Below are 25,034 nucleotides of genomic sequence, written 5' to 3'. Positions count from 1 at the left end.
AAAGGTTGTCACACCCTGAAATAGCCTGCACAGGGAAGTGGTAGAGTCCTCATCCCTGGAGGCATTTAAAAGCCGTGTAGATGTGGTGCTGAGGGACATGGTTAACCCAGCAGTTCTGGGTTAATGGCTGGACATGATGATCTTAAAGGTCTCTTCCAATCAAAATAAGTCTATGATTCTATGAGCTTGGGTGAAACCAGAACTCTGACCCAGCATGGCTTTGCACATCCACCATGCCCTCTGCCTGAGTGTCATTCAGCACCTTGGATACTTAATTCAGCGACCAGAGCCCCAGCGCTGGGAATGCAGCCCCTGCTCCAACATAGCTCGCCACTAACCTGCCTATAGCCACCAAACAAGAAGAGGCTGCAGTGTGGCCTTGGGGAGGGCTCCTGTCACGTGAACAGAGCTATAACTTTGGAGCTGCCAGCTTGCTGCACTGGGGAGAGCCTTGCTGAAGCACCCCAGCCAGGCACCTCTTCCCACCCATACTGGGGTGGGAATGCTGATGAGACTGGCAGCTCCACACATGGACTTGGCTCCCCAAATGCAAGAGCTGGGCACCTAGCCGCTGTCTGAGGCTGTGTGGTGTGGTGGCCCAGCCATGCCATGATACTATCAGCTCTTCCACCATCCTGGGAAGCAAAAGCACTTCGTAGGCTGCTGCTCCTCCCTTTTTGTCCCAGGAGCGAGATGATCACAGCTCCACTGACAGCAAGCCCAGACTGTGTCAAAAAGGGATGCTTGCAGAGGTTTCCATGCTGTGTCTCCTGGAAGCCATCTTCATGGCACACCCACCCAGCCACTCACACATGTCCAGCAACACCTTTTTCCTTGGTATTGATGGGGCCCCAGCACAGTAACCATAACACTGAAATACCATTTGAACCACAGATGGCCCACTCTCCCATTGCTCCTCCCTACTCCAGCCTCCCTCTTGCTGGGGAAGGATGCCCATGGATAGGTGAGGTCCACATCACGGAGATGCTCAGCCACAGTACCCAGCGGCTGCAGCAGTGACAGCAGTGATGGCACCCAGCCTCATGAGAAAGCAGCTGGGCCACCAGAGCAGGTCTCAAGGTTTCACTGTGAGTGGAACAAGTGCCTTCTAGGCCCCAAAGCAGGAAGTGAAAGTAGATGTTGCTCTGCAAAACTCAATGGCAAACCCCAGGTCACCTCCCGCCCCCTCAAGCCAGAACCAGCAGCTCAGCACCATGCTCGGCACCATGGTGGGGGGGAATCCAGACTTCACAGAAATAAATTCATCTCTGTCCCACGACTGGAGGGAAGTCCAAGGCTGCAGATTTCCCAAACACACTCTGCTCTCATCTGGCTTGCTCTCAGCCACCAAATAAAAATGACGAGAGAGAAAAAACCTGCCCACTTCCTGGTGAGGAGGCATCTGGGTCACCCTGAGCCAGGAGGGTCAGTTGTGCTCTGGACCCCAAGCACCAGCAGCCCCACAGGCTGTCACCGGTGCCAGGCACCTGCAGCAACCCAATCCTGGCACGTGGGTTTGGTCCAGCCATCTCAGACCTGACAAGAAGCCAAGGACAACACCACATCTTATGATACCTGTGGCCTTTTGGAGGCACCTCGACAATACTACGGGGCAGACAAAGCACCTCAAACCCTGCGGCTGATGCAGACTAACGCTCCCCCCATCAAATAGATCAATTCCCATTTGCACGCCCAGAGCCAGAGGCATTCCTGCCCTGCACAGACGCATGGGAGATGCTCGAGTTTCAGCAGGAGTCAAAGGAAACGCTGGAAGAGGAAAGTGAGGAATGAGAATAAAAATAAAAACACTCTAAAAGCCACCAAGGGGAATCTCACACTGCAGGCAAGGAGCTACAGGTAATGCCGACAGACTGCGGGAGCTCAGAGTCATTGCAGCCACTGCAACTTTACCCGTCCTGAGGCGGCACCATCAGACTCCTGAAGGGGAGCTGCCAGCAAACCTGCTACATCCTCCTGCTTCCAGCGCATTGCACTCGGGAAGAGGCTAAAAATACCCTGCAGAGTTTATCGAGCCTCAGCGCCAGGAGGCAGCCGGTGCCCCGTGCTGTGTGCCAGCCCGCGGCGCGGCCAGGGAACGGCCCAGCACGAGGGCTCAGTCTGGTGAGAAGCTTCAAGGCTTTGGAAGGTTTGTCATTCCCTGTGGGAATGAGCCAGCACTGGGTCCTGCATTACCACCACCCCACACAGACACTGGCACTGCCAGTGGGCTGTTTCCCAGCTGGCTGTGCGTCTTTCTCCTCCTTTTCCTCCACTCTTTGAGACAACTCCATGAAAGCTTGATCCAGAATTCCTCTTTTAAGGAAGTGGCATTTGCACATGGAAAAAGCAACATCAATGTCACAGCGCTGATCTCCTCAGCAGCTCACAGCCTGGCAGCAGGGCGGGCAGTACCAAAGCTCCCATTCACACAACTCAGCCCTCCAGAGCACAGCTGAGCTCTTCTGACTGGCATCTGCTTTCTTAAAGCCCCTTCCTACTGTGGAGCAGAGAGATCCTTCCTGCCTCACCAGCTTCAAACCCCTCTACAACAGGAGCAGCACCCCTGTCAATCACTTTATGGCCCAGCTGGGATACATGCTCCCTGAAATCTTCTGCCATCCTTCAAAAGCCAAGATTACAGGCACCTGAGAGCACTGTGTGTTCCCCAGATCTTCACAGCTCCATCACCAGGAGAAGCTCTCGGTCAGGCACTTCAGGAGCAGAAGTGTCTTTTCCTTCTTCGAGCATCCTTTGAGCAGCCTTAAGCAAGCATGTCCATTCCTGAGCAACCATCTGTGCTGGCTTTTAGCATCGGTGCTTCCTCTGCTCCCCTTCCCGGCTGGGCTCAGCAGCCCATCAGCCTCTGAGGCAGAGGAGCGCCGGCGAGCCAAATCGGACCTGACATGCGTATCTAAAAATGGATGAATAGTAACGCCGCCGTAGCAGCTGAAGGCACTTTGGAGGCTGTGCCAAGCCCCAGCCCTCCTACAGCCCACGCTCTCGCAGCTCCGGGGAACAGAGCAGCTCTTTGGAGGGGAGGGGAAGAGTGAAGGTGACAGGAGGAACTAGTCCAATTCCTACGCAAGCCCCACCATTTTCTTTTCCTGGCTGATGGAGATAAAGGTCTCACAGCCAGCAAGGTTCCCTTTTCCCCTTCTCTCTCTCTGCAGCATCGCCCCTCTGATGGCAATCAAACACCTTCTGCCATGCCGACAGGAAGAAACACTGCAAACCCTCCGTTTTGGGGCTCCCAGGGCTGGACTCTGCAGGGACCAAGCTCTGACCCTGCTCCAGCCAGCCCTGGGCAGTGACAATACCCCAGAAAATAGAAGAGTCAGAAAGAAACACTGGCACGTAGATGGGCTTTGCTAAAAATAGGGCCTGCTACAAAATAGGCAGAAAAACAGCTAAGCGTACCCATTTTGCAAACAGAATCAGCAAATGCATTCACTTTGCAAATTCAGCAACCGTATGGTGCCTGTTTTGTAGAATAGGCAAAATGCTTCCCTCCACTGAAAAATCCCCTTTCAAGGACACTGAATAAACCGGCTGGCAAAAATTCACCTACTTTGCATGACAGGCGACTCCACCGCAAGCCGTGTTTTAGGAACTGTGCTCTTGCAGCCCATTAAACCTTTTCCCCCAGCTCCTCAATATCCGCAACGGAGCCGCTTCGCTCTAGATTTAGCGCGGTAACCGCCTCTTTCCACCAGAAAGCAGCTCCTGGGGAAGTTCCCTGCTGGTTCCAATAAAACCACACTAAGCTTTGCAATCCCTCTTCTGAGGAAGGGAACAAGAGCAGAAGTCCTCAGCTGTGGTAAGCAATGTGCCCCGAGCAGCACCCAACTGCCACGGCACGTCAAGATGAAGGTGGAAGCCCTGCAAGCCTCTTGCTAGAAACCAGGAATAAGTTTTATCACAGGAAAGACTAAGCACAAACAGGTGCTGGGACACAAGCATCCCTCTGGAGTATAGGACCTGTGGCTTTTGGAAGACAGTTACAAAATAATGAGGAAAACGAAGCAGGGGGAAGCAAAGGGCCATGCCTTTATTCATCATAAATAAGCAAATAATTCGATTGCTGGCTCAGAAATGTCTGTATTTGAAGTTGCTGTTAAAGGCAGAGCCTTCAAACAACTTCCCAGGGCTGACTGTTTTGGATTTTCCCAACAGTTACTCCCAGGTGAAGCACTTCTGTTCATAACCAGTACCAAAGATGCTCAGAAAACCTGCACTGTTTAAATTATGTAACTGACACCAGCACCTGAGCCTGCCCCACAACAGAGACACTGAGTCAGGAACTGGAATTAGACCTTCAACATCAAACAATGCTTTGTCCCAAGAGCTCAATTTCCCTTCAGAGAAAGATGCCACAAAACCCACCTTCCCAGCGGGGCCATTGCTTGCTTCTAACATTTCCCCTTTGGGGCTGGCTTTGCCTTCCAGCTCCCACTGATGACTACAGCAGGTATGGCAGGCAACTGTCAGTGTCCAAAACATCTAAATTCTGTAGATCCCACTTGCACTTTCTTCTGTCTTTATTAGGGACAGGAGGTAAGCACCTTTGAAGTCTCATAACAAAGTCCACCTTTCCCCTGTACCTAACCATCTCCTTCAAGGACACTTGGAACTATCTCCCAGGCAGTGCTGCCTAGAAATGAACTGGTGCAGAGCTCAACTTGTGTTTTAAACCACAAATTCCTAGAACATTGCTCTGTGGTCAGCTGGAAAGAGTCACAAGAGTTTTCAAACCATTTCCAGGAAGCAGAGTCAGCTTGTTTCACACCTCTCTTAGGGTCCAATTACTCACAAAACAGACATTTATGCTGTGAATAGGCTCCCTGAGATCAATGAAGGGCTCTGCTGTGATTAAGCCAGCCCCTTCTGTTTGCTCCACAGGGGATGCTTGCAGAGGGAGGTGCTGCCTGCAGCAGGATTCAGGGACCTCCCCTTTACATCCCAGTTATTTTAAGCATAAGAGATGCCACAGCAATGCAACAGGCAAAGTACTGAGCACCAGCACCTCTCTGCTGGCAAATGTCCTTGTCTTCCTCACATAACAAATCACACTGCTTTATACATCTAAAGTAAGGTACAAGGGAGTCACTTACCCACTGTTTGCGAGCATGATTTCTCCTCTTAAAGTACAAAATTAACTTTTTCCGCATTGCCTGGTTTCTGTAAAGGGGAAAAAAACAAAGCATGATGATATCTGATTAACAAGGTGGCTAAAATCCAAAGCTTGGCTCTCCCCACTCCCAAAGGAGCTCTCAGTGCCGTTTCCACCTTAACTCGTAATTGCACCAACTTCAAAGCAGCAAACGCAGTTATCTGGGGACAGCTTTGAGAGACCAACGAACCCTCTGACACAAACCTTCACCCTCACCTGTTGGCAAAACCAGGACTGAGGTTGGGAACTATACTCAGCAACACCCAGTTCTGCAAACCTCTCTTGTGTGCTCAGCACTGACCACAGACAGATGCTCAGCTCCACATTTACCAGCAGACCAGGCTGTTTCTTGTTTATTTTAATACTTTGATCTACCAAAACCTAATGAAGTCCCAAGAACTGGGGGGCTCATGCCAAGCCCCATGACCAGAGGCCACCCTGACCACCTTGGTCCCCAGGGCTGGCAGCAAGGGAGCTGTGAGCACACACAACATGCTCCCAAGGGGTTATTCACACCCAGGCTCCAAGGTGCTGATAAGGAGGCAGGATTGCAGCAGGGCTTGCAGCACTTATCTCTTAACCTCTTGCTTGCTTGGAATCACGCCTAACAAAGCTGCAAAGAAACCAGCCAGGAAAGTTTAACCACTAACAGAATTGAGATTTCAAAGGAGAAATTATCAGCTGCCACCACAACCAACCCAGCATCTGCCCAAACACCTCCTGGCTTTCTTCTTCTTTCTACTTTCTAAAGCCAGTATGAAATAACTGCTGCAAGAGCAGCAGTACAGAGCTGGAAAGGTTGCACAAGCTCCCAGAGCCTGCATGGGCCCAAGAGCTGAGCTCCTGCCATTGTTTCTGTTACCAATATTCCCAGCAGTAAAATCTCTAGGTAAAAGGTAGAGACCAGGGGCAAAGGAGTTTCCTTAAGTCTTTTATCCTGATTAAAGGCAGAGCTGCAGTGTGTAATTACTGAGCAGGAATTCAACAGTCTGCAGGATTTAGCAGAATGAAAAGACACCGTCACCACTTCCTCATCCCCCTCCCTGCCTTGTCCCTGACTAATGGAGAGGGAAGAACCATCTTCTGCTCCCCATAAATGCTGAAAAGCAAAAGATGTTTGGTATGGTCACTTGGAGGAAGAATTAGAGGCAGTCCTTGCTTAATTTAAGGATGGAGAGCATCCCAGAAAGTATCCAAATTTCTCACTTCCCAAACCCCCCTCTCTCTGTATATGACTAAAACCATGAATGGGCACATCTGGAGAGTGACAGTGAGCCAACCACCAGTGCTACCCTGGGGAGCTCAGATCCTTCTAGCCCTTGGCCAAGGCTGCATCTCTGCTCCAGCAGCGTGCCAGGGGAAGTCAGCCTCTCCCTGCATGTGGGGACCCAGAGCAGTGCCTGGGGCCAACATTTAAATAGTGACATCCAATAGTTACCAATTCCTTGGTCTTCAACCACCAGTACCTCCAAGATCAGGAATGGTGGCTACAGGAAAAGGCAGCAGGATTTGGGACAGGGATCACTTCTTCTCCAGCACCCCACTGCCACACTCAGCTTTGTGCCTCTTCAATTTACCAATAAGAAAGCACATCAAGCTTGATTCTCAGTCCTGAGAGTACCATTTGGGTTTTGTAACCTTCTGTTTTCCCATCTTAATTAGTTACGAGACGTATGGGATACAGGTGGAGTCCCCAGACACTGCCTGAGCTGCACGACATCACTCCCTGTGACTTTGCCCTGAACACTTTGGTGCAAAAATAGACTTTGATTTCTAAGGCAGCAACTAGCAAGCAGCACCATAACTCCTCCTACAAGCAGAAAACACCAGCTACTGGCTGGGAACAGACTCCAGCATTCCCAGCTTGAACCACACAGCCCCAAATTGCCATGCGCTCCCCATTCTAGGCAGTCCCAGCCTTGGCAAAAAGCACATCCATGTGATGGAGCTGCAGGGCTCCTGCAGAGCAGACACTTGGATCCACAAAGGTTTTCTGAGCGAGGGCTTCAATGTCAAGCCACATCCTTTGATTCTGCTTCAGAAATCCAAGTGGGATTGATCGCCGGGGAGGAAAACATCTAACAAATCCATGTGTGGGGCACTTTCTGCCTGTGCTTTTTTCCAATGAGATGTTTACAAAGGACCTGCTGCAGTTGTGGGCTGCACTGCAGAGACCAGAGGCAGCCTCATTAGGTGTATTAGCAAACATTCCTGCAAAGGCCTCTCCCAGCTGGATCACACTCCACCACTGGCTTTTGTTTCTGTGTGGTACATCCACTGAGAAGCCTCAAAGAGGGTCACAGGCAACAGGCGGAGCTATAAACTTCATCGCATGGACACATTCTGATGGCAGACTGTGCCCAAAAGCCACTGCTGTAAGTTAAGGGAAATCAAGAGTTAAGTGGTATAAGCACAAAGAAAAGTCCTCCAGAGCCTAGAGAGTCCGAGGGGGGCAGGCAGTTCATCCCAGGACACTGTAATCTGTTACTCTGTTTTCCTGTATTTCTCTACTTAAGGGAGTGCACAGCCAAATCCCTCTCTCTTCTCTCCATCCTGGGACACAGACATGTCTTATCTTTATGGTTTGTGGGGGAGAGGTTTGCTCCTGGCCTTGGCTGGCAGTGAATTTCCAGCTACGCCACTAGGCCTGTTGAAGCCTGCACTAGGGCTGGCTCTAGGGGGACTGGGGGGGGAGGGGGCAGTCTGGCTGCTCTTGCGCCTGCTGAGGCTGAGTGGGGTGGAGGTATTGGGAAGGATCTGGAAGGTTTTATATTTGTGAATATATTCCTTTTACCTGAATGCCTTTTGTATATATTTGTAAATAGAATTTCCATTTAAACTTCCAATCCAGTGTGGAGCATTTTTATTTTACTCCTTGGGAAGGGGTGAAATATCTTTCCTGTCCCTTTGCCCTGGGCAGCTCATGGCTCAAAACCAGAACAGACACACTCCTCTTGCTTGTTTCATAGATTCATAGAATGCTGTGGGTTGGAAGGGACCTTAAAGACCATGTAGTTCCAGTGCCCCTGCCATGAGCAAGGACACCTCTGTCCAGTCCAAGTTGTTCAAGGCTTCTTCCAACCTGGCCTTGAACAGATCTAGGGAGGGGATATCCCACAACCTCCCTGGGCAGCCTGTTCAGGTGCCTCATCAACCTTGCTGCAAAGAATTTCTTTCTAATACCCAGTGTAAATCTCCCCTCCTCAAGCCTAAATCCATTTCTGATGGGAAGTACCACTGGGAAGTCGCTGGGGTGATGCTAATGATGGTTATGTGTGGGGTAGCCCCCAACAAGCAGTCAGAAATTGTCCCATGGGGCCAGCGTAGCTAAATCAACCCTTTCCCTCCCCATACCAGCCTGGGTGACATTCAGGCACAAAGTGGGGCTTTGGCACGCTGCTGCTGGATCTGCTGCACAAATCATCAGGAGAGTAAATGATGAGAATTAGCAGCACTTACACAGCTGATGGGTCGCCTTGAGTTTTGCATCATGGCTGACCTTGAAAGTGCTAATACAGGCAAAGACTTAATGGCTCAGCAGCTGCAAAAATCAGGAATGCCTTGAAAGCTGCTCTATGTTTACCACTGCCAAGGCTGAAGCAATCAGAGTGGAAGGATTAAAAACAACAATAAACCTCTTCATGCCCATTTAAATGTTTTTGTCACTTTAGCTTTGGGTTTGTTGTGGGGTTTTTGGTTGTGTTGGTTTGTTGTTGTTTTTTGCATAAGGTCAACCTTTCAAAGGTTAATACAATCTTAGTAAATATAAATAGGCTTCACAGTTTATCTTGCTGCATGTTCTGCTGTTACTTAGAAACCATTTGCAGCAAGGTTAATTCGGGCCACGCGTCTCTGAAGAACACACTGTGCTCCCTGGGCACATCACGGAGCCAGGCACAACCACTGCAGCAGAGGCTGGGAAGGAAGGTGAGGGCTGTCTGCTGGAGCCCTGCACAGAAAGCACCAGCCTAGAGCAGCACGCCAGGAAGTTTGCTCTTGCAACGTGCCAAGTCTCCTTCACTATCCTCCTGAATCTTTGCAGGTCCCTGCCTGTGGTGTGCTGGGGCACAAGAGCACTGCCGGGGACGGAGACCCGAGCCCCACAGCTTCCATGCGGCGAACACCCCATCACAGAATCATTAAGGTTGTAAAAGACCTCTAAGATCATCAAGTCCAAACGTAAAAGAAATCAGGCAGCTCACCGGCAGAAGGAACAGAGGCTCCTTAGATAAAGCAACAGTGACTCTTGTGGACAGTTTTAAGTATTGCTGGGCTGGCTCATCATACACCACGCTGGGTGGTGAGGACAAGAGAGTTCCCTGGCCTCTCCTTGACCTTGGTTGTGGGCAGAGACAGGCTGGGATGGACTGACTGAGCCTGCCCAGCTTCTGTTGAGTTGGCTTTTGGGGGCTGCCAGATGGCATGTCCCCATCCTTGTGGTCAACAAGTCATCTAATCACTGCTGGAGACCATTTGCATTCCTGCCCTCCTGGTGGCTGTGTGCTCCACAGCTCTCTCAGGTATTGGGGAAAGACCCAAAGGAGCTTTCAGCTCCACATAGCATTCCCCAGCACATGGTCAGTATGCATTTTCCACTTGCTTACTGCAGTGTCCTCAGACTAATACTTCCCTCTGAAGGCACCTCTTCTCCAAGGTAAGGACACCACATCCACTTACCTTGCCCATGCCCTATTCCAGCCCTATGATCATCTGAGGAGCTTTACCTGCACCTTCTCTGTTCTGCTGAAGGGAGTGGGGAGACAAGTCAGCATGGGTCACACAACCACCATAGCCTTCTCCAGAAAAACAATGACCTTGTGAGCTCTTGCAAACCCCAGGCACGGAGTCACCTCCACACAGCCCCCAGAAGAGGGGCTCTCAGCCATGCTTAGAGAATCGGAGCCTCGTGATGGGACCCCAGAGCTTTTACTCCTCTCAACTGCTCTACAAATGTCTCAAGGATTTCTGTCCTTGTTGCTGGTGAACTACCTTAGTAATGATGTCCTTCCATCATCCATAAGGGCAAAGGCAAGCTCAGCCTACTGCTGCAGCTGTGGGTGATTCAAGTTTTTCCTATACCAGAGTTCTATTTGTCTGCAGTCCAGGGTGGCAGAGGTTCTCAGAAGCAGCAGGTCCTCCACTTTAGGGCCAGGATATTGACTAGATGAGTGCACTGAGAGCCCCAGTACCTTGATTACCAGACTGAAATGAAGCATGGCCCAGGTGGGGAACCTGGGGAAGCCCCACCAGTGCCCAACAGCTCCCTACAAGCACAGGCAGGAAGGAGGAGGAAACGGAGACCGAACAAGATAAACCACACTCAATGCTCAATGTTCGCCTGTCACTTGCCACCAGCAGGATTCAAATACTACCCATAATTCTGGGTGTGACTCTGCAAGAGCTTTTCCTCCTTGCAGAAGTCATCCTCATCCCACAGTCCCATTAACCTCTCTGGTGAGCCCCACACCTGAGCACAATTTGCAGAGCCAGGCCCCAAACCCCCAAGTGAAACACATCTGCCACCCTGAGCAAAGCAAGGAGAGCCTTGTGGGAGCAGCCGCTTCCACCTTAACTGGCTTGGCACAAGGTTGCTGTTGTTCTGTGGCTTTCACAATGGAGCCAGTCAAGGAGGGAACCCGTAGCTGTGACTTTTGAGTTACTTGGCTCAGCTCCATGTGAGTGACTTGGCAAGGGTGGCTCCGGAGGCTGCGGTGTGCGCCTGCGTGTCGGCGCTGCTGTGTACACACGTGGCCCCTGCCAAAGCCCCAGGATAAGATCCCAGGGACACAAAGAGCCAATGCACTGCAGCACACCTGGTCCAGCCTGCCCACAGAGACCTTCCGCCGGTGCAAGATGAGATGAAAGGAAGTTTGCTATTTGATCAAAACTAATCAGGGGTATTTAATTACACAGGAACGTCTTTCATCAAGCAGCCACAGCAAACAAAGCAGGGCTCAGGTCTGCAAAGAGCCACAGGAAGGAGGCAGTGAGCAGCTGGCAAAGCCATTGCACAGCAAGACCAAACAGACAGGTGAGGGCTAGAGCCTCCTAGCAGCTCCAGCCAGCCAAAGTGCTGCCAGTGAGAGCTGAGGAGCACAGCAAGAACGCTCCAAGGTGAAACCAGCAACTGAGATGGTACAGAAACAGAATCACAGAATGTCTAGATTGGAACAGACCTTTAAGATCATCAAGTCCAATCATTAACCTTACACTGACAAACCACATTCCTAAGCAATTATACCTACACAACTCCTAAATACTTCCAGGGATGGGGACTCCACCACTGCCCTGGGCAAGCTGTTCCAATGCCCAAAAACCCCTCTAGTAAAGCAATTCTTCCTAATATCCAGCCTAAACTGCCCTTGGTGCAATCTGAGGTCATTTCCTTTTGTCCTATCACTTGCTCCTTGGTTGAAAAAAACGACCCCCACCTCACTCCATCACATCTGAAATACTGTGTCCAGTTTTAGTTCTTGCTGTACAAGAAAAAGAAGAGATGAAGAGACTGGAAAGGGTCCAGAGAAAGACCACAAATATGATTCATGGACTCAGAAGCTGCCATGTGAGGAAAGGTTGAGAGAAATTGGTTTGTTAAGCCTTGAGAAAAGAAGTCTTAAGCGAGACCTTATCACCATGTTCCAGTATTTCAAGAGTGGCTACAAAGAAGATGGAGACTCTCTTATGACAAGGAGTCACACAGAAGAGACAATGGGTAATGGGTACAATGGACAGGAGGTGCTGGGTTATCTTGTCTACCTTGTGCTTTTGCCAAGAAAGGTCAGACCAGATCGTCCTTGAGGTCACTTCCAACGTGGTAGTCTACAAATGTATGAAGTGCAAGTGCAGAAGCACTTCTGGTCATCAGTTAGACACCTGCCCTATGCCTTTGCTTTCCTTTGAAGCCAAGCTGACATTGCAAGCCCAAATATTGCAAAAGACAGTCCACCCAAAATCAGTACTTGGTTTCTCACTGGCAAGAGAAAGCAGTAGAAGGTTGCAGTGAGTGTCTCCATAATTCAGTAATTCATCACAAGGTAATACCTCTGCCCTAGTGCATGCCAACAGAGAATAAAAGAGATGAGAAACCTTGAATGGGATGAGCAGGGAGCTGCTAGGTGAATTTCTAATGAGGAAAATGTCTACAGGCACTAATAAAAAGAGCTGAAAGAGAATGCATTAGTAATGACAGGGTTTGGAAGAGCATTTGTGTTACATGTCAGGCTTCAGCTACGAATTTAGAGGCAATCTAGTGCTACTAAAGCCCCTAAACACCCAATAATGAAAAGATGACTTAAATTTTCCAAAGTGACAAGTGATTTGGAAAGCTGCAATTGTTAGGTTTTTCAGAAGAAAGCTCTTCAGCTCTTTTGGGAGACGGGGGGGAAGGAGGGCATTTGGAAAAGAAAAAGATATTCAGAAGCCCCTAAACCTCTCTGAAAAATCCTGACTTCAGATTTTGATTCTGCAAAGGCAAACTCCCTCCCACCCCCCCAAAAAAAGAGCTATCAGCTGCACACAGCAGTCCAGATGTGCAGATACTAAGAGCACACACTGGATCTGCACACGCAAGAACACCAGAATCACGCTCTTGATCTGCTGTAACTGGACACTCAGACCCTAATTCACCCACACCTCTCCACGCAGGTCAAGGGGATGCAGCCTGGTTTCACCCCAACATTTCTGAATGTAAGGGTAAAAGCAAGGAGCAGCTCTCGAAGGGCAGGTTTAAAGCAAAGCCTGTGAACAGCACCTCACACGTACTCACCCTGGGCTTTTCAGTTTCCCTTTCATGTGCTTTTTTCAAGGCTCAGAAGCTGACATTTTGCTTTCAGACACAGATCCCACCGACTATGATTTCGAGACGATTGTTTCAGGAAAGAGGGGAGGAGAGTCCTACCGGGGCTGCTTTTCATGGCTCGCCGAGCAGGAATCTCCTGCCGTAGAGATGAAGGCCCCCTCGGAGAATCTCTCTCCAGGTAGACAGCAAGTAATTGATCCTGCTCCTGTGAACATCATCTTGTCATTCTTCAAACACTGCTAGGAAGGAAGGTTACTATCTTTGGTGCCAGGAGTCTGGAGAAGACCCAAAAATCACTTCCATGGCAGGGAAGGAAGAGCAGCTCTCATCCTTGGACATCCAGCTGGCAAAACACTGGAATAGGAGACCCAAACTTGTGCTTAACTGCTGCACAAGTGTCCTGCGTTTGTTGCTGTATTTCAGCAAAATCTAAGTGAAGGAGCCCATGGAACCTCCTCTGTTGATGCAGAATCATTCAAGCAACCTCCAGCTGCACTTGGCACTGTAACCCCTCTTCAAGGGATGTGTCAAGCCTGTTGCAAAGCCAAAAAGTTCACACCGTGAAAACCACCAAGAGCCGAGCCGACTATGGGGGCGACAACAAACAAAGGGCACTAAATGCCGCCTTGCTCTCTTCTTTCCTGATGAGAGTGTCAGAACCCTTCCTTCCCACAGAGCAGGTATTTCAAACAGAAAGGACACGGCTCCATCAAAGGTAGGTCAAGCCTCTGGCACAAAGCACTCAAGGGTACCCCAGCTCCCGCGGCAGATGTAGCATACAAAATTAACCGTGTCTGCTCGTAGCCTGCGCTCGCAGGTGAACCAAAGGGACCCAAGCAGACGGGTAACAGAGCACAGCCAGGCAGCTAAATAGGACTTAAAAGCTTTTGAAGCTGCAAACACTGGAATGAACTGGGGCATGAAATTAATTTTAACTGTACTGAATAGGAGACAGGCCATAAACCTCCACGAAAATGAGAGCGGGAACATTTCAGTAAGAGGAGAAATACTTCCCCTCACTCCCCAGTCAGCTCTATCAGCAGGAGTGACTCATCCCCACCAAAAAGCAAAGCAAACAAGCAGGAAGAATCCAACTCGTGTCACAACGAGGAGAGTATTGCTGTAAAGAAATCGAGGAATCCCAGCTCTGTGATATTCAAATGCTTCCCCACTGACACCTGCAAACCCTCAGGTGAGAAGGAAAACATCCAGCCTAGGAAATGTTTGAAAAAATAAAAACAAAGTGGAAAAATAAGAATAATAAATAAATAAATGAGGCATTTGTGAACAGCAACCCTCTGTGCCTTCCCTCTGTGCCTAGGTTTGAGGCTCCCAACCAGCTTCACGGGGGAGCAGTTTCTATTTAACCCAATAGAGCCAGTGCATAGCCAGGTTCTATGGAAGGAATAACAACTGGATGATTCTTCAGCAACCTGCCAAAAGGGTTTTTTCCATCATGGCCATATCTGCACAGGGTGAAGCTGTTCAGAAGAATCTGCATCCAACTACGCCTCAAGAAAATATAACCTGTGGTGTCCTGGCAGTTGCCCCTCTGGTGCCCTAATGCAGCTGGCTGATGTCTTCTAGCACCTACGAAAACAGCCAGCTCGAGGCTATGGAGTAGAAGCTTCTCCTCTAGAGCAGAAAGGCACACATGTACCAAGAACAAGGAAGAAGAAAAGATATCTTCACATCCAGTGAAGAAGTTGTAAGTAGGATTTGGACATCCAAGCTTCACTTAGTCAAAATGGAAAAGCTGAATACCTTTTCCTCTTGGCCAAAGGACCCTCAATTATTTGTGTGGATGAATCACTGAAATCTTGGGTTTGTATCTGCCTTCCTAGCATCCTACAACGTGCAGCAGGGACACGAGAGATGGGAGAACAGGGCACATCAGTTTCTCTGTGCATCAATCAACAGGTAGCAAGTGCAGTTCAGACCTCAGGACCTCTGAGATGGGCCCATGGGCAAAAGCAGCCAACATCTGGAGCCCAGATTGCTCAAGGGCCTTTTGCTGACCTAGATCCATAAATGTAATTGGCTGGCATCAATAACCATCTGAAGGCAGCTAATTGTGAGACTTCTGGAAGGAGGAGACGGAGGCTTTTCATTAGAACCTGTGGTTTCCTTCCCATATTTTTGCCTCATTAATCACAGTGAACGTTAACCCCAAGCCTGCCTACTTCAACCTCTCCTTGGTCTGTCACCACCACCAACACAACCACATAAGAGGGCTAGGACAACCCTACAGATGCCTAGAAGGGCAAGGACAGAGTGCCAGCTCTGCTGGCATGGGAAGCTGGTTTGATGGGGGTTCACATCTCATTACTGGTTTCACTCCTGAGCTGTGCTGTCAGTTCCCTCTCACTTGCATCTATCCTTCAGGCAGCAACCAAGGACAGGAAATTGTTTAAATCACAGGAAAATAAGATCACAAACCCACAGATATTGTCACGGGAAAGAAGAGTGGGTGAAGTATCTGGATCTACTTTTAACTCTTTCTTTCAAGGACATAAGGGATCAGGGATCAGCCTGAGAGTGTCACCTTCAGCCTGAGAGTGCCCAGCTTGTGATGGCCATGGATCCCTTCAAAGAGAAGAGTGAGGGTTGAGGGACCCTGATAAATGGTGACTGCCACACACCATCAGTACCAGGGATGAGTCACAACTAGAAACACAGCATGTCTTTGGGCCAGCACCTGATGCTGTAGAAGGTGGTTTATCAGCCATCAACAACTGACAGCAAAACAGGTATTTCCAAAAGTGAGGGGGCTGCAAGCTGAGGGGGAGCTCAGACCCTCTGCCAGCCATCATCACCTCACCCAAGAGTATAATTGTCACCTACTTCATCAGTCCTGTGTTGAATCAGTGAACTGGAGGAGACGCTTCTGGTTTTGTTTGCTTCTTTTTACCTTTGCAGCAAGTTGTGAACTTGGGGAAGCAGCCAGCATAGAGGGCACACGTCTGCCTGCTCCTCAGAGACACCTTGGCAGACAGTGTGTCCAATGAGGACAACGGCCAGAGGGCTGAAATGCCAGGAGACACAGGCCACAGCACACGGGTCAAAATCCTGGGCTCTCCTTTCCCAAGACTTGCAGCAACGTCTCCCAAGCTCAAGCAACCAGGGGTAAAAGCATCACCAACACAAGGCACAAAGGAAGCAGCTGGAAGCATAAAAGCTCTGGGGATGTCTCAGCTGCAGGAAAAGCCATCATTTCCCACTGACTTCTCCATCTGTTTGCCCTCACCATCCACCCACAGGAGAGGATGCTCCCCTGCCCCAGAGGTGTGTGGTACAGCAGCATCTTGAGTCTATCCACAGCACCCAGTCCAACAAGCACCAAAACATCACCTCACATTTAAGGCACCAGCATCTAGTGCTGGCAGCAAGGCTGCTCAGGGACCCATGGATCCCTGAGGGAACTGAATGGCTCAGGGTGACTCTGGGGTCTGAAGGTTTTACAGTGCATGCATCACCCAGATGACACAGGAAGCCTAGGGTGGAGCAGGAACTGAGGCTGCAAGCAGCAAAGTCACATCACCAAACCATCCTACTCCCCACAGTCCTTGGGGACAGAAGAGCACCTAAACATCACCAGCACCCACCATGCTCTCCTGCAGCAGAGGTAGATTAACTCTTTCCCTATAATACCCTTGGCCTCAATTAACACACCACTGAAAAGCACAAGATTATTAACTTCTGTTAATAGATTATTAAAGATGATTATCACCATCTGACCGAGCCTGGACCAAAATAGGCACGCTGCAGGCAGCTCAGAGCAATCATCAGTTCATTCAAAGCAGATAAAAGTTTCAGATCTGGTTTGACTATTGAAATTTCCAACAATAATCACAATTATCACTGTTCTTGTTATCTGCTACATTTCTATGTTCAGGAAGTCACTGTGGTTATTCAGTGCAGGCTGATGATTAAGTCATGTATTGAGGTGATAAGTCAAATTAGATGATTGCTAAGTCTCTGTAAGTATCTTTGAAGTAACCAGTTGTTATCAGACATTCAAGAGGTGCTTCAGGAAAATCTAATTGTAATTGCAACTTTTCATTTTACCTCATCTGTCTCGCATGCAAACACAGAGAGGCAGCTGATTTTTGTACTTCAGTATGGGTGAAGCACAGAAGAAAGCACCCAAGGCTCTTTGAGAAAATGCCAAGAGACCAACCAGGATCTACATCCACCCCCCCAGGAAGATCAAGCAGCATCATCAGCATCTGTCTTTCAGCTACAGCTCCCAACTGCTGTGCCCCTGGAGCTGCTCCTAGAGCTGGTTTGTGCTTCAGGCACCTGGAGCAGTAGAACACCAGCTCCAAGATGATGCTCACGACTGCTCAGCAGCTTTAAGGGGGGAGGGGGGTCTGGAAGCGAGCTCACATCCCTCCCACCCCAGCCTAATGCCCAACCTGACATTTAAAGCAGCCTTTATTGCCTCATACTTACATTTTAATGTTTTCATGGTATTGCCTGGTGTCTGAAGGCTGGTTGTATAATGGCTGAAATAAATAAGAAAAATGAAGGCATAAATGGTGAGGTCTGACATTTAGAAGCTTAAACCACTCAGAAGGCACTGCTGCCTCGGTGCAGGTTCCCACCTCCCCAAGCTGTGCCAGCTCAGGCACCCATCCCCGTGCTCCCCAGCTGCCCCCAGACCTACCCCCTGGCCACGCCGGAGGGTGCTGGCTCCCAGAAGCACTGCTGGAGTGCTGGTGCATCCCAGCTCAGCCCATGGGAGGGCAGGCAGTGCTCGGGCTAGCTGGCTCCCAGAGAGCCACTTGCAACGTGCTGCACATGCAGAGGGCCCGCAGGGAGCGCGGCTGTCATTCAGCCACCGCTCCGGAGCACAGGGCAGGGGGGAGGCAAGGGGAGTCTCTGTGCTGCAAATTATTATGTCTGCGTGGCAAATGCCTGCCTGAGCTCTGCCAGGGAGCCAAGCACAAGCAGCTGCAGGCAGGACAAGTCTTCACCCCTGGGAATCCCCCTACATCCATGCACAGAGGAATGCCCTTGTCCATCCCTCAGGAGGGGTGCTGGGTTCCAGTAGGACAAGTGTTTTACCCAGGGTTGACCTCTGGAGAGCACAGTGATTGCAGCTGTTTCCAGCACCAGATGTGAGCATTCATCATGGAGTTGCTCAGCCACCCACACCCTCAGCAAGGACCTGCCAGGACCCTCAGCCAGGCATCAGGAGAGCTGGATCTATCCCTGACCACTTTCAGCTGGTTACTCCCCTTGCTACTTCTCCTTTCCCATCCACAGGGTGATGTACCCTGGGAGAACCTGACACAATACTAGGGTCCCACCTCAGGGAGGGAGAGAGGTGCAACAGAGACCACATTTAATCCCACCCATTGAGGTGACAGCTCAGGCCGTGCTCCAAGATATGCCACCAGTTGTGTCTGCCTAAGCAAGCTGACAGGGTGCTCAGCATTAAGCCCTTCTACACTCTTCCAGTCAGAGGTTAAGCTGGTGTGAACAAGTCCAAGATTGTGCTAATCAAAAGCTTGCCATGGCCCAACCACTGCCAGTAACTCCGTGCCTAATGAACACCTCTCTTGTGCAACCATGGAAAAACCACCCAAGTTTTCAAGTTTCCACAAACTTTCACCAAATTAGGTGATCTAAAATCTTTCACCAGGGCAAGGTGCTGCATGAAGGCAGCATCCTGCCCATGTCTACCTACAAACCAGTTCACCTTCCTACTGTGGTCTAACAGCTGAGGTTACACTCTGGGCCCACTCGATTTCATCTCAGATTAAAACACAGGGAAAGAGTAAAACATCTCCTGGACACCTGATCAACCTCACAAGCAGCACTGGAGATGACAGAACTTGCAAAGACAGGTGGGTTTCTTCCTCCTTCTGTTTGAAGAAGGTGTTACTCTCACCTCCCCCATGGTATTTCCCCATCACCATCACAGGTGTTTGGCACAGAAACTTGTTTTTCCACACAGCCAGCCTGTTTCTACTGCCCTGCAAAAACCAGATCCTGCCTCACCCTTGCCCTGCAGCACACTGGGACAGCCACAGCAATCTGCACAGAAAGGAGACAGGGTGCAGCGCTCCCTACTCTCTGCAGCCCATCACTGCTGCAGCTTGACACCAGCAGGTCATCGGATTCTTTTCCTGGCTGCCCCTGGACACGTCCTTCTTTGCTGGGATGGCACACGAAATCCCCACATGGAAAAGGCATGCAGAAGAGCCCAGGCAGGTGAACCACCAGGGCTGCAAGGCTGCCAGCAGCATTTGGGCATCTGTTGCCCTGTGAGGGGATGGCAGGACAAAATCTGCCAGGAGACACCTGGCCACCCTGTGCTGGCAAAACCAGTACAGATGAGAGGGACAAGCAGATTCCCCAGAAGGAGAGACATTCTCTGTGGTGTCCCTTCCCCAGGGGTACTTCTATTGTGAATCCTCTCAGATGTGCTGGTCTGACTCCAGGCTCAGAGCTGGCTGTGCACTTCACGCTTGGGAAGCTCAGAAGAACACAGACATCCGTCTCATCACGTAGCTCGGAAGAGGCAGGTCTGCACCGCAGAGAGAAGAAATCAAGCTGTGCCTCTGGAGCATCACGTCCACACCCTGGAACTGCTCGACTGGAGGAACTGCTGGGTGGCCTTGACCAGCAACTGCCTCATGGAAGAGGACTGCAGGAACTGGAAGTACCAATACATAAAAGTGCCTCTTTTCCCTGAGAGCTCATAAAAAAAATCAAAGCAAAGAAGCTGGCCTGGGGCAAGTCACAGACACCTTCCTCCCAGGAGAAGGTGGTGGAGCAAATGCTTTGGTTTGTGCCTGAGCTGGAAGATGCTCATGTGCAGGTAGATGTCACAGATGCCCTGATGCCACTCAGCTCACCAGAGGCTGCTGACTCTTTTCCACTACTACTTATCTGTGCTATAAATAGCCATTTAAATTCTTTGTCTGGGAACACTCGGGTTTGCTAACAAGCACTGGAACACATCACCTTAAAAGAAATGCTCCAACAGGCAGAAATAAGAGATTCTGGGACCCAAATCCAAGATCCACATGACACCAACACCTCAAAGATATTTCTGTCTGCACAACAGCCTGAGCACTGTAATTTAGCCCATGCAGTGGATCAAACCCAGGAGAGACGTTCTTCCCACCCCAGAGAGAACATCTCACAGACTACAGAATTAATATTCAACAGGGCAGGGTTGGAGAATCATAGAACGGTCTGGGTTGGAAGGGACCTTAAAGATCACCTACTTCCAAACCCCCTGCCATGGGCAGGGACACCTCTCACTAGACCAATTTGATCAAGGTCTTGAAGACTTCCAGGGAGGGGGCATCCACAAACTTCCTGGGCAACCTGTTCTAGTGCCTCACCACCCTCACTGTAAAGAATTTCTTCCTAAATGCCTAAAAGCCATTTCCCCTCATTCTGTCACTTCAAGCCCTTGCAAAAAGTCCCTCCCCAGCTTTCTTGTAGGCTCCTTTCAGGTACTGGAAGGCCACTACAAAGTTTGCCTGAAACCTCCTCTTCTCCAGCCTTCTCTTCTCCCCATAGAGGAGAAACAGCATGTTTCCTCAGAGCCATCCACAACCTGCACAGAACTTGCTCAATGAGTAAGCTGGAGTAAAGCTGGCAGGTCAGATGGGTAAGGTGACATGTGCCAAACACTCACAGGGTAAGGGACATGTAAGGCATTTCTCTGGGGAGTGACATTTAAGAAAAACCTAAGAGCAGGGCAAGGCTACTCCTGGAAAACCCTTGGATTTACTGAAAGCTCTGTAAAAACAAAACAGAATGAAAGGTCTCAGTTGCTGTCTGGCCACTGCAAGCTGTTCAGACTACACATCTCAATGATACTTTTCCCTGGAGAAAACATGGGGGCATTTTTCAAATGGTCCCACTATGCTGCAGGGATGAAATGAACTGAGCAGGGTTTACTCAGCAAAGGGTTTCCCCCTGCCCTCCAAGGAATAAGGCAGGGCCACAGATAAGACCTTCAAGATGATGAGGTCCAGTCATTCACCCAGCATTGCCAGGTCACCACTATACCATGTCAGCACCACATCTACACAGCTTTTAAATCTCCCTGGGCTAGTGTTTCCATCACTTCCCTGGGCAGTCTGTTCCAGGCCTTGACAACCTTTTTGGGGAAGATCTTAATTTTCCTACTATCCAAACTAAACCTCCAGTTTGCACTGGGCTCTGCTACAGCTTCCCTGTGCAATATCAGCACCCAGGGACAAAGCCTCCACAAAATAAATAAAAAATAAAAGGGGGAAAAGGAGAAAAAATAAACAAGGGGAGGAAGGAGAGGAAATGCAACATCTTGGATGAGGAAGCACCAAGCCCAGGCACTGCCAGTCCCCAGAGCAAAAAGGGAGCAAAGGGTTTGACCTTGGTGACTCAAAGGAAAAATAATGAGCGCTGCCTCCCCAAACAAGGAAGTGGGTTTGACACAGAGCACTGAGCACCAGCTCCCCTGTGACCTCTCTCCCTTGTGCACCTGGGGAAGCCAATGGCTGGTACCACCTCCACAAGGCAAGCCCATATTACAGGGCTGTGACTTTCCTACTCCCACCTTACAGGAATGGTTCCCTCCATTGCACCCCATGGCTGGTACAAAGTCAGAGGTGCTCCACCAAACCGCATCTGTTCACTCTGATCCTTCCAGCAGCATTGCTGCAGACATGCCCTTTCCCAGCACCCTGATTCAGGGCTCAAACATTCAGGGGCTGCTTTCAGCCACCCCTCCAGCAATCAGTCTCTTGACTAACAGCTGGATGAGGGGCAGCACCAGATTGGCAATTTATTACAAGCTGTTTTTTCTCAGCATCCTTGCACATGAAGGAGACAGAAACAGGATGTGAGTCCTGATACCTGCAGGTCATGGCAGCTGTGACCGGGCTGTGCTTACAGAGCACCCTCCAGCACCCTCTTCCATTTGCAGCTGCCATCCCAGCACCCATCCCAGAACTCATCCCTCCTTCCCACACAGCACCATGAAGCTAGTGTGGTGGCTGACATCAGCAGACAAAGCCACCAGCATCCTGAGCAGAGGCAGTATGTGTGGAACCCCTTCCACCCCCCAGATCTGCTACAGGAAGGAGCCTAAGTATAAGGCTCTCCAAAAAGAGCTGAGTATGTCTGCCTGGGTTTCAGTCCTCATCTCAGCCACCTCACTTCCTGCTGAGGTGCCCTACCACCGAGAGGTCCAGGCCAGCAGCGCACTTCCTCCCGACAGCTTAAACACACACACACACACTTTGTGCTGGGTGCTGTGCTCACCACCCAGGACCTCTCCAAACCCGTCCCAGCTCCTGCTCCCCACAGCCAGCAGGAACACTCACCAGCTCCACCTGAGGCCCCAGTCCTTCCAGGATCCGGTGGGCAGCCTCTGCCTTCTTCTGCAGGAAAAAAGGAGAGGGGGAGAAGAAAAGTTATTTCTGCCATCACTTACAGTTGCAGTCCCCTACTCCAGCTCTCCTCCTACGCTAAAACCCCTTCCCAAACCTCTGCAGAGCTGCCACAAACCCCATCCCTGCCTGAAAGAGAGTGGAAAGTTTCAGTTCAGCCTCTGGACCTGCAGGGAAACTCCGCAGGAAAAGGGCTCCGCAGAAAACGGAGCTGTCAGGACTTCACCGCATCCAAGCTCTGCCTGGGGAAGCGATCTGGATCTCCAGCCCCTCCAGACGCCAGGCACAGGGATCGTACCTGTTACCTCCACATGGCTGAAAGGCTCCAGCACTTGAGTTATCACGACTTAAAGCTTCCTAGCAATGCCCAGGACACGACCTGAAGCCCCAGCCCCTCAGGGTGCCAGGCAGGGGGAATCACAGCGTACCCTCTGCGGCGCGGGGCGGGCAGCACGCACGCACAGATGCCCTTCCTAGGATTCATCGCTGCATGAGCATGTGATCATCAGAGCTGAGCTGCTCTTGGCTCCTCATCTTGCTCTCACTTCCCTCCCCTCCCTGCCACAGAAGAGCCCTTCTCTGTGCCCTCCCACCCCTGGCCAAGCTACCTAGTGCTTATTAGAGGGAAAAAAGCCCAACACTCAGGAACACGTGTCAGGGGCTGTGTGGTGGCTGCTAATTAAATAGGCCTGAAAACAAGCCCTGGGTTTGCTGCAGCAGGACTCTAAATAAAAGATGACATTTTAAGTAAACAGCCCTTCCTCCCAAAAGCAGGCTTTTTGGGGGGGGTGGTTACAGACAGTCCAATAAATCCAGATTGCTTCACGCTGCCCAAAGGCCATGGGGCTGAGCTGATAAAGTCAAATACCTGGCAGCAAGGAGTAGCAGGAGATGGATTTTCAGAGATGTTTGTTCAATAAAATAGATAGTTCTAGCTGTTCTGGGGGAGTTAGGGGAGAAAATCACACCTGCCTACAATAGAGGTGAAGAAGCCATGGGCTTCCCCAGAATGTAAACATGGGTGGATGCGGGGGGGGGGGGGGAGAGGGAGGGGGAGGAGAGGTAGAGAGAAGGGGAAATCCCTTCTTTAAAGCAATAGAGTCAGGCTGGAGCTGCAGGATAGGAGCTGAGCCCCAAGGTTGGGGTACTGGGGGGAGCTGAGCTCTGGACTTCCTATCAAAGCCAGTAGGGCTTTGGCAAACCCTGGTGAAGCGTTCCCAGGGCAGGGATGGGATTTCAGCTCCAGGAGTCTGGCTTACACTGCTTCCCAGCATCTGGCACCTCTCAGTTTCACACCAGCTCACAGCAGGATGAGTTTCCCGGGGTCTTAGCACAGGGCATGGCTCACCAAAAGCTGGCACACTGTCCTGACAGCTTGCCCTATGTCCACCCACCAAGAGCTTCACTCATGCCCCGCTGCCAGGACAGTCCTCGGAAGAACCAATGCAGGCAGTACTCATACAAGATCCTGGCCAGGGCTTTGCATGCTCACCCAGCATCTGACCTGCCAACCTGCACTTCTGCAGAGCTGGCCCCAGAGCAGCTGCATGAGTCACCCTGCCTGCAGCCTAGCACCAGGCCCCAGCCTGGCTGCAGAACCCCTGCAGGTGCCTCACCACAACAGGGCAACCAGGGCACCTTCCCAACTCCTGTACTACTGCACACTTGGGAGGACACAAAGCTATTCTTTGGCAATTTAGAAATTACTTCAAGGATGCTATGGGAGATGTAACCACAAAGTGTGCCTGCTCTGCTCCTAACAGGTATGCAGGGTGCTCACAGGAGCCCTGCATGGACCCGTCCCTGCCCATTCACCTGTGGCACTCCTGTGCAGCACACCTCGGGACTCACAGATGTCACCATCACTGTGTGTACCTCAGGGGCAAGGACACACACAGACAGAGAAGCAAAGCAGCTATTGATGATGTGGCAGAGCCCAAAACACACCTGGAAGCTGTCCAAATGAGCTGCTCTGCTCTTCTAGCTTCTCTCACATCCCTGCTCCATCTGAGGACCATGGGTGGAGTGGTGAACCCAGTGCCCAGCCCAGTCTGCAGCCTTCAGGCATGCACAGACAGGGCAGCAACCAGCAGCCTGCTCCTGATTCACTGGGCCAGAGGTTGATATTTTGGTGTCCATGAGCTCTAAAATCTGCTGACCTTGAAGAACATAGCACTGCGGCATTTGGAACCACAGAATGGTTTGGGTGGGACTGGATCTTTCAGATCATTGAGTTCCAATCCTGTCATGGACACAGACACCTTTTATTAGACCAGGTTGCCCAAAGACCCATCAAGCTTAATGAGTGTTAACAATAAATTAAGACTCAAGAATTAACAAGTCTTACACAATTAAAATCAGGGGGTAATATTTTTTGGGGGTGGAGTGGTGGTGGTTATTACAACTGCTACAAGATATCCTCTATCCACTGCCAGGAGGGTGATTTGGCCAAGCATCCTCCCACCCACCACTGGTGGATGGGAAGCATCACTTTACCTGGAGTTTTGGTGGTGCATACCTGGGACTAAAATCAGCAAACCAATTAAGTGCAGGCAGAGTAACTGTGGGTAGAAAATTGCAGCCCCAGTTGGAGGCAGCCAGCCACAGCCATTCTCTTGGGCACCAGAACCAGTGGAAGATGCCCTGGCAGCAGTGACAGCAC

General features: G+C 50.5%; 1 protein-coding gene across 11 annotated transcripts in view; it reads right to left on the bottom strand.

Annotated features, from left to right (window-relative positions):
• Positions 1-25,034, bottom strand: part of NCOR2 (nuclear receptor corepressor 2) — a 259,628-nt gene that overhangs the window by 90,633 nt on the left and 143,961 nt on the right. For 10 of the 11 annotated variants that reach the window (XM_068157439.1, XM_068157445.1, XM_068157447.1 and 7 more), the window contains 3 exons: positions 22,307-22,363; positions 17,424-17,476; positions 5,112-5,178 (listed from right to left, as the gene is read on the bottom strand). In XM_068157439.1, coding sequence (XP_068013540.1) covers positions 5,112-5,178; positions 17,424-17,476; positions 22,307-22,363 — 177 coding nt within the window. Of the gene's footprint in view, positions 1-5,111; positions 5,179-17,423; positions 17,477-22,306; positions 22,364-22,670; positions 22,744-25,034 lie in introns of those variants that run through there. The other variant, XM_068157448.1, reaches the window with a different exon arrangement.

Source organism: Melanerpes formicivorus, unplaced genomic scaffold (assembly GCF_026170545.1).
Source record: "Melanerpes formicivorus ecotype bairdi unplaced genomic scaffold, bMelFor1.0.p_v2 SCAF_36, whole genome shotgun sequence".
Classification (NCBI taxonomy): Eukaryota; Metazoa; Chordata; class Aves; order Piciformes; family Picidae; genus Melanerpes; species Melanerpes formicivorus.
This window is presented reverse-complemented; position numbering and strand designations above follow the sequence as displayed.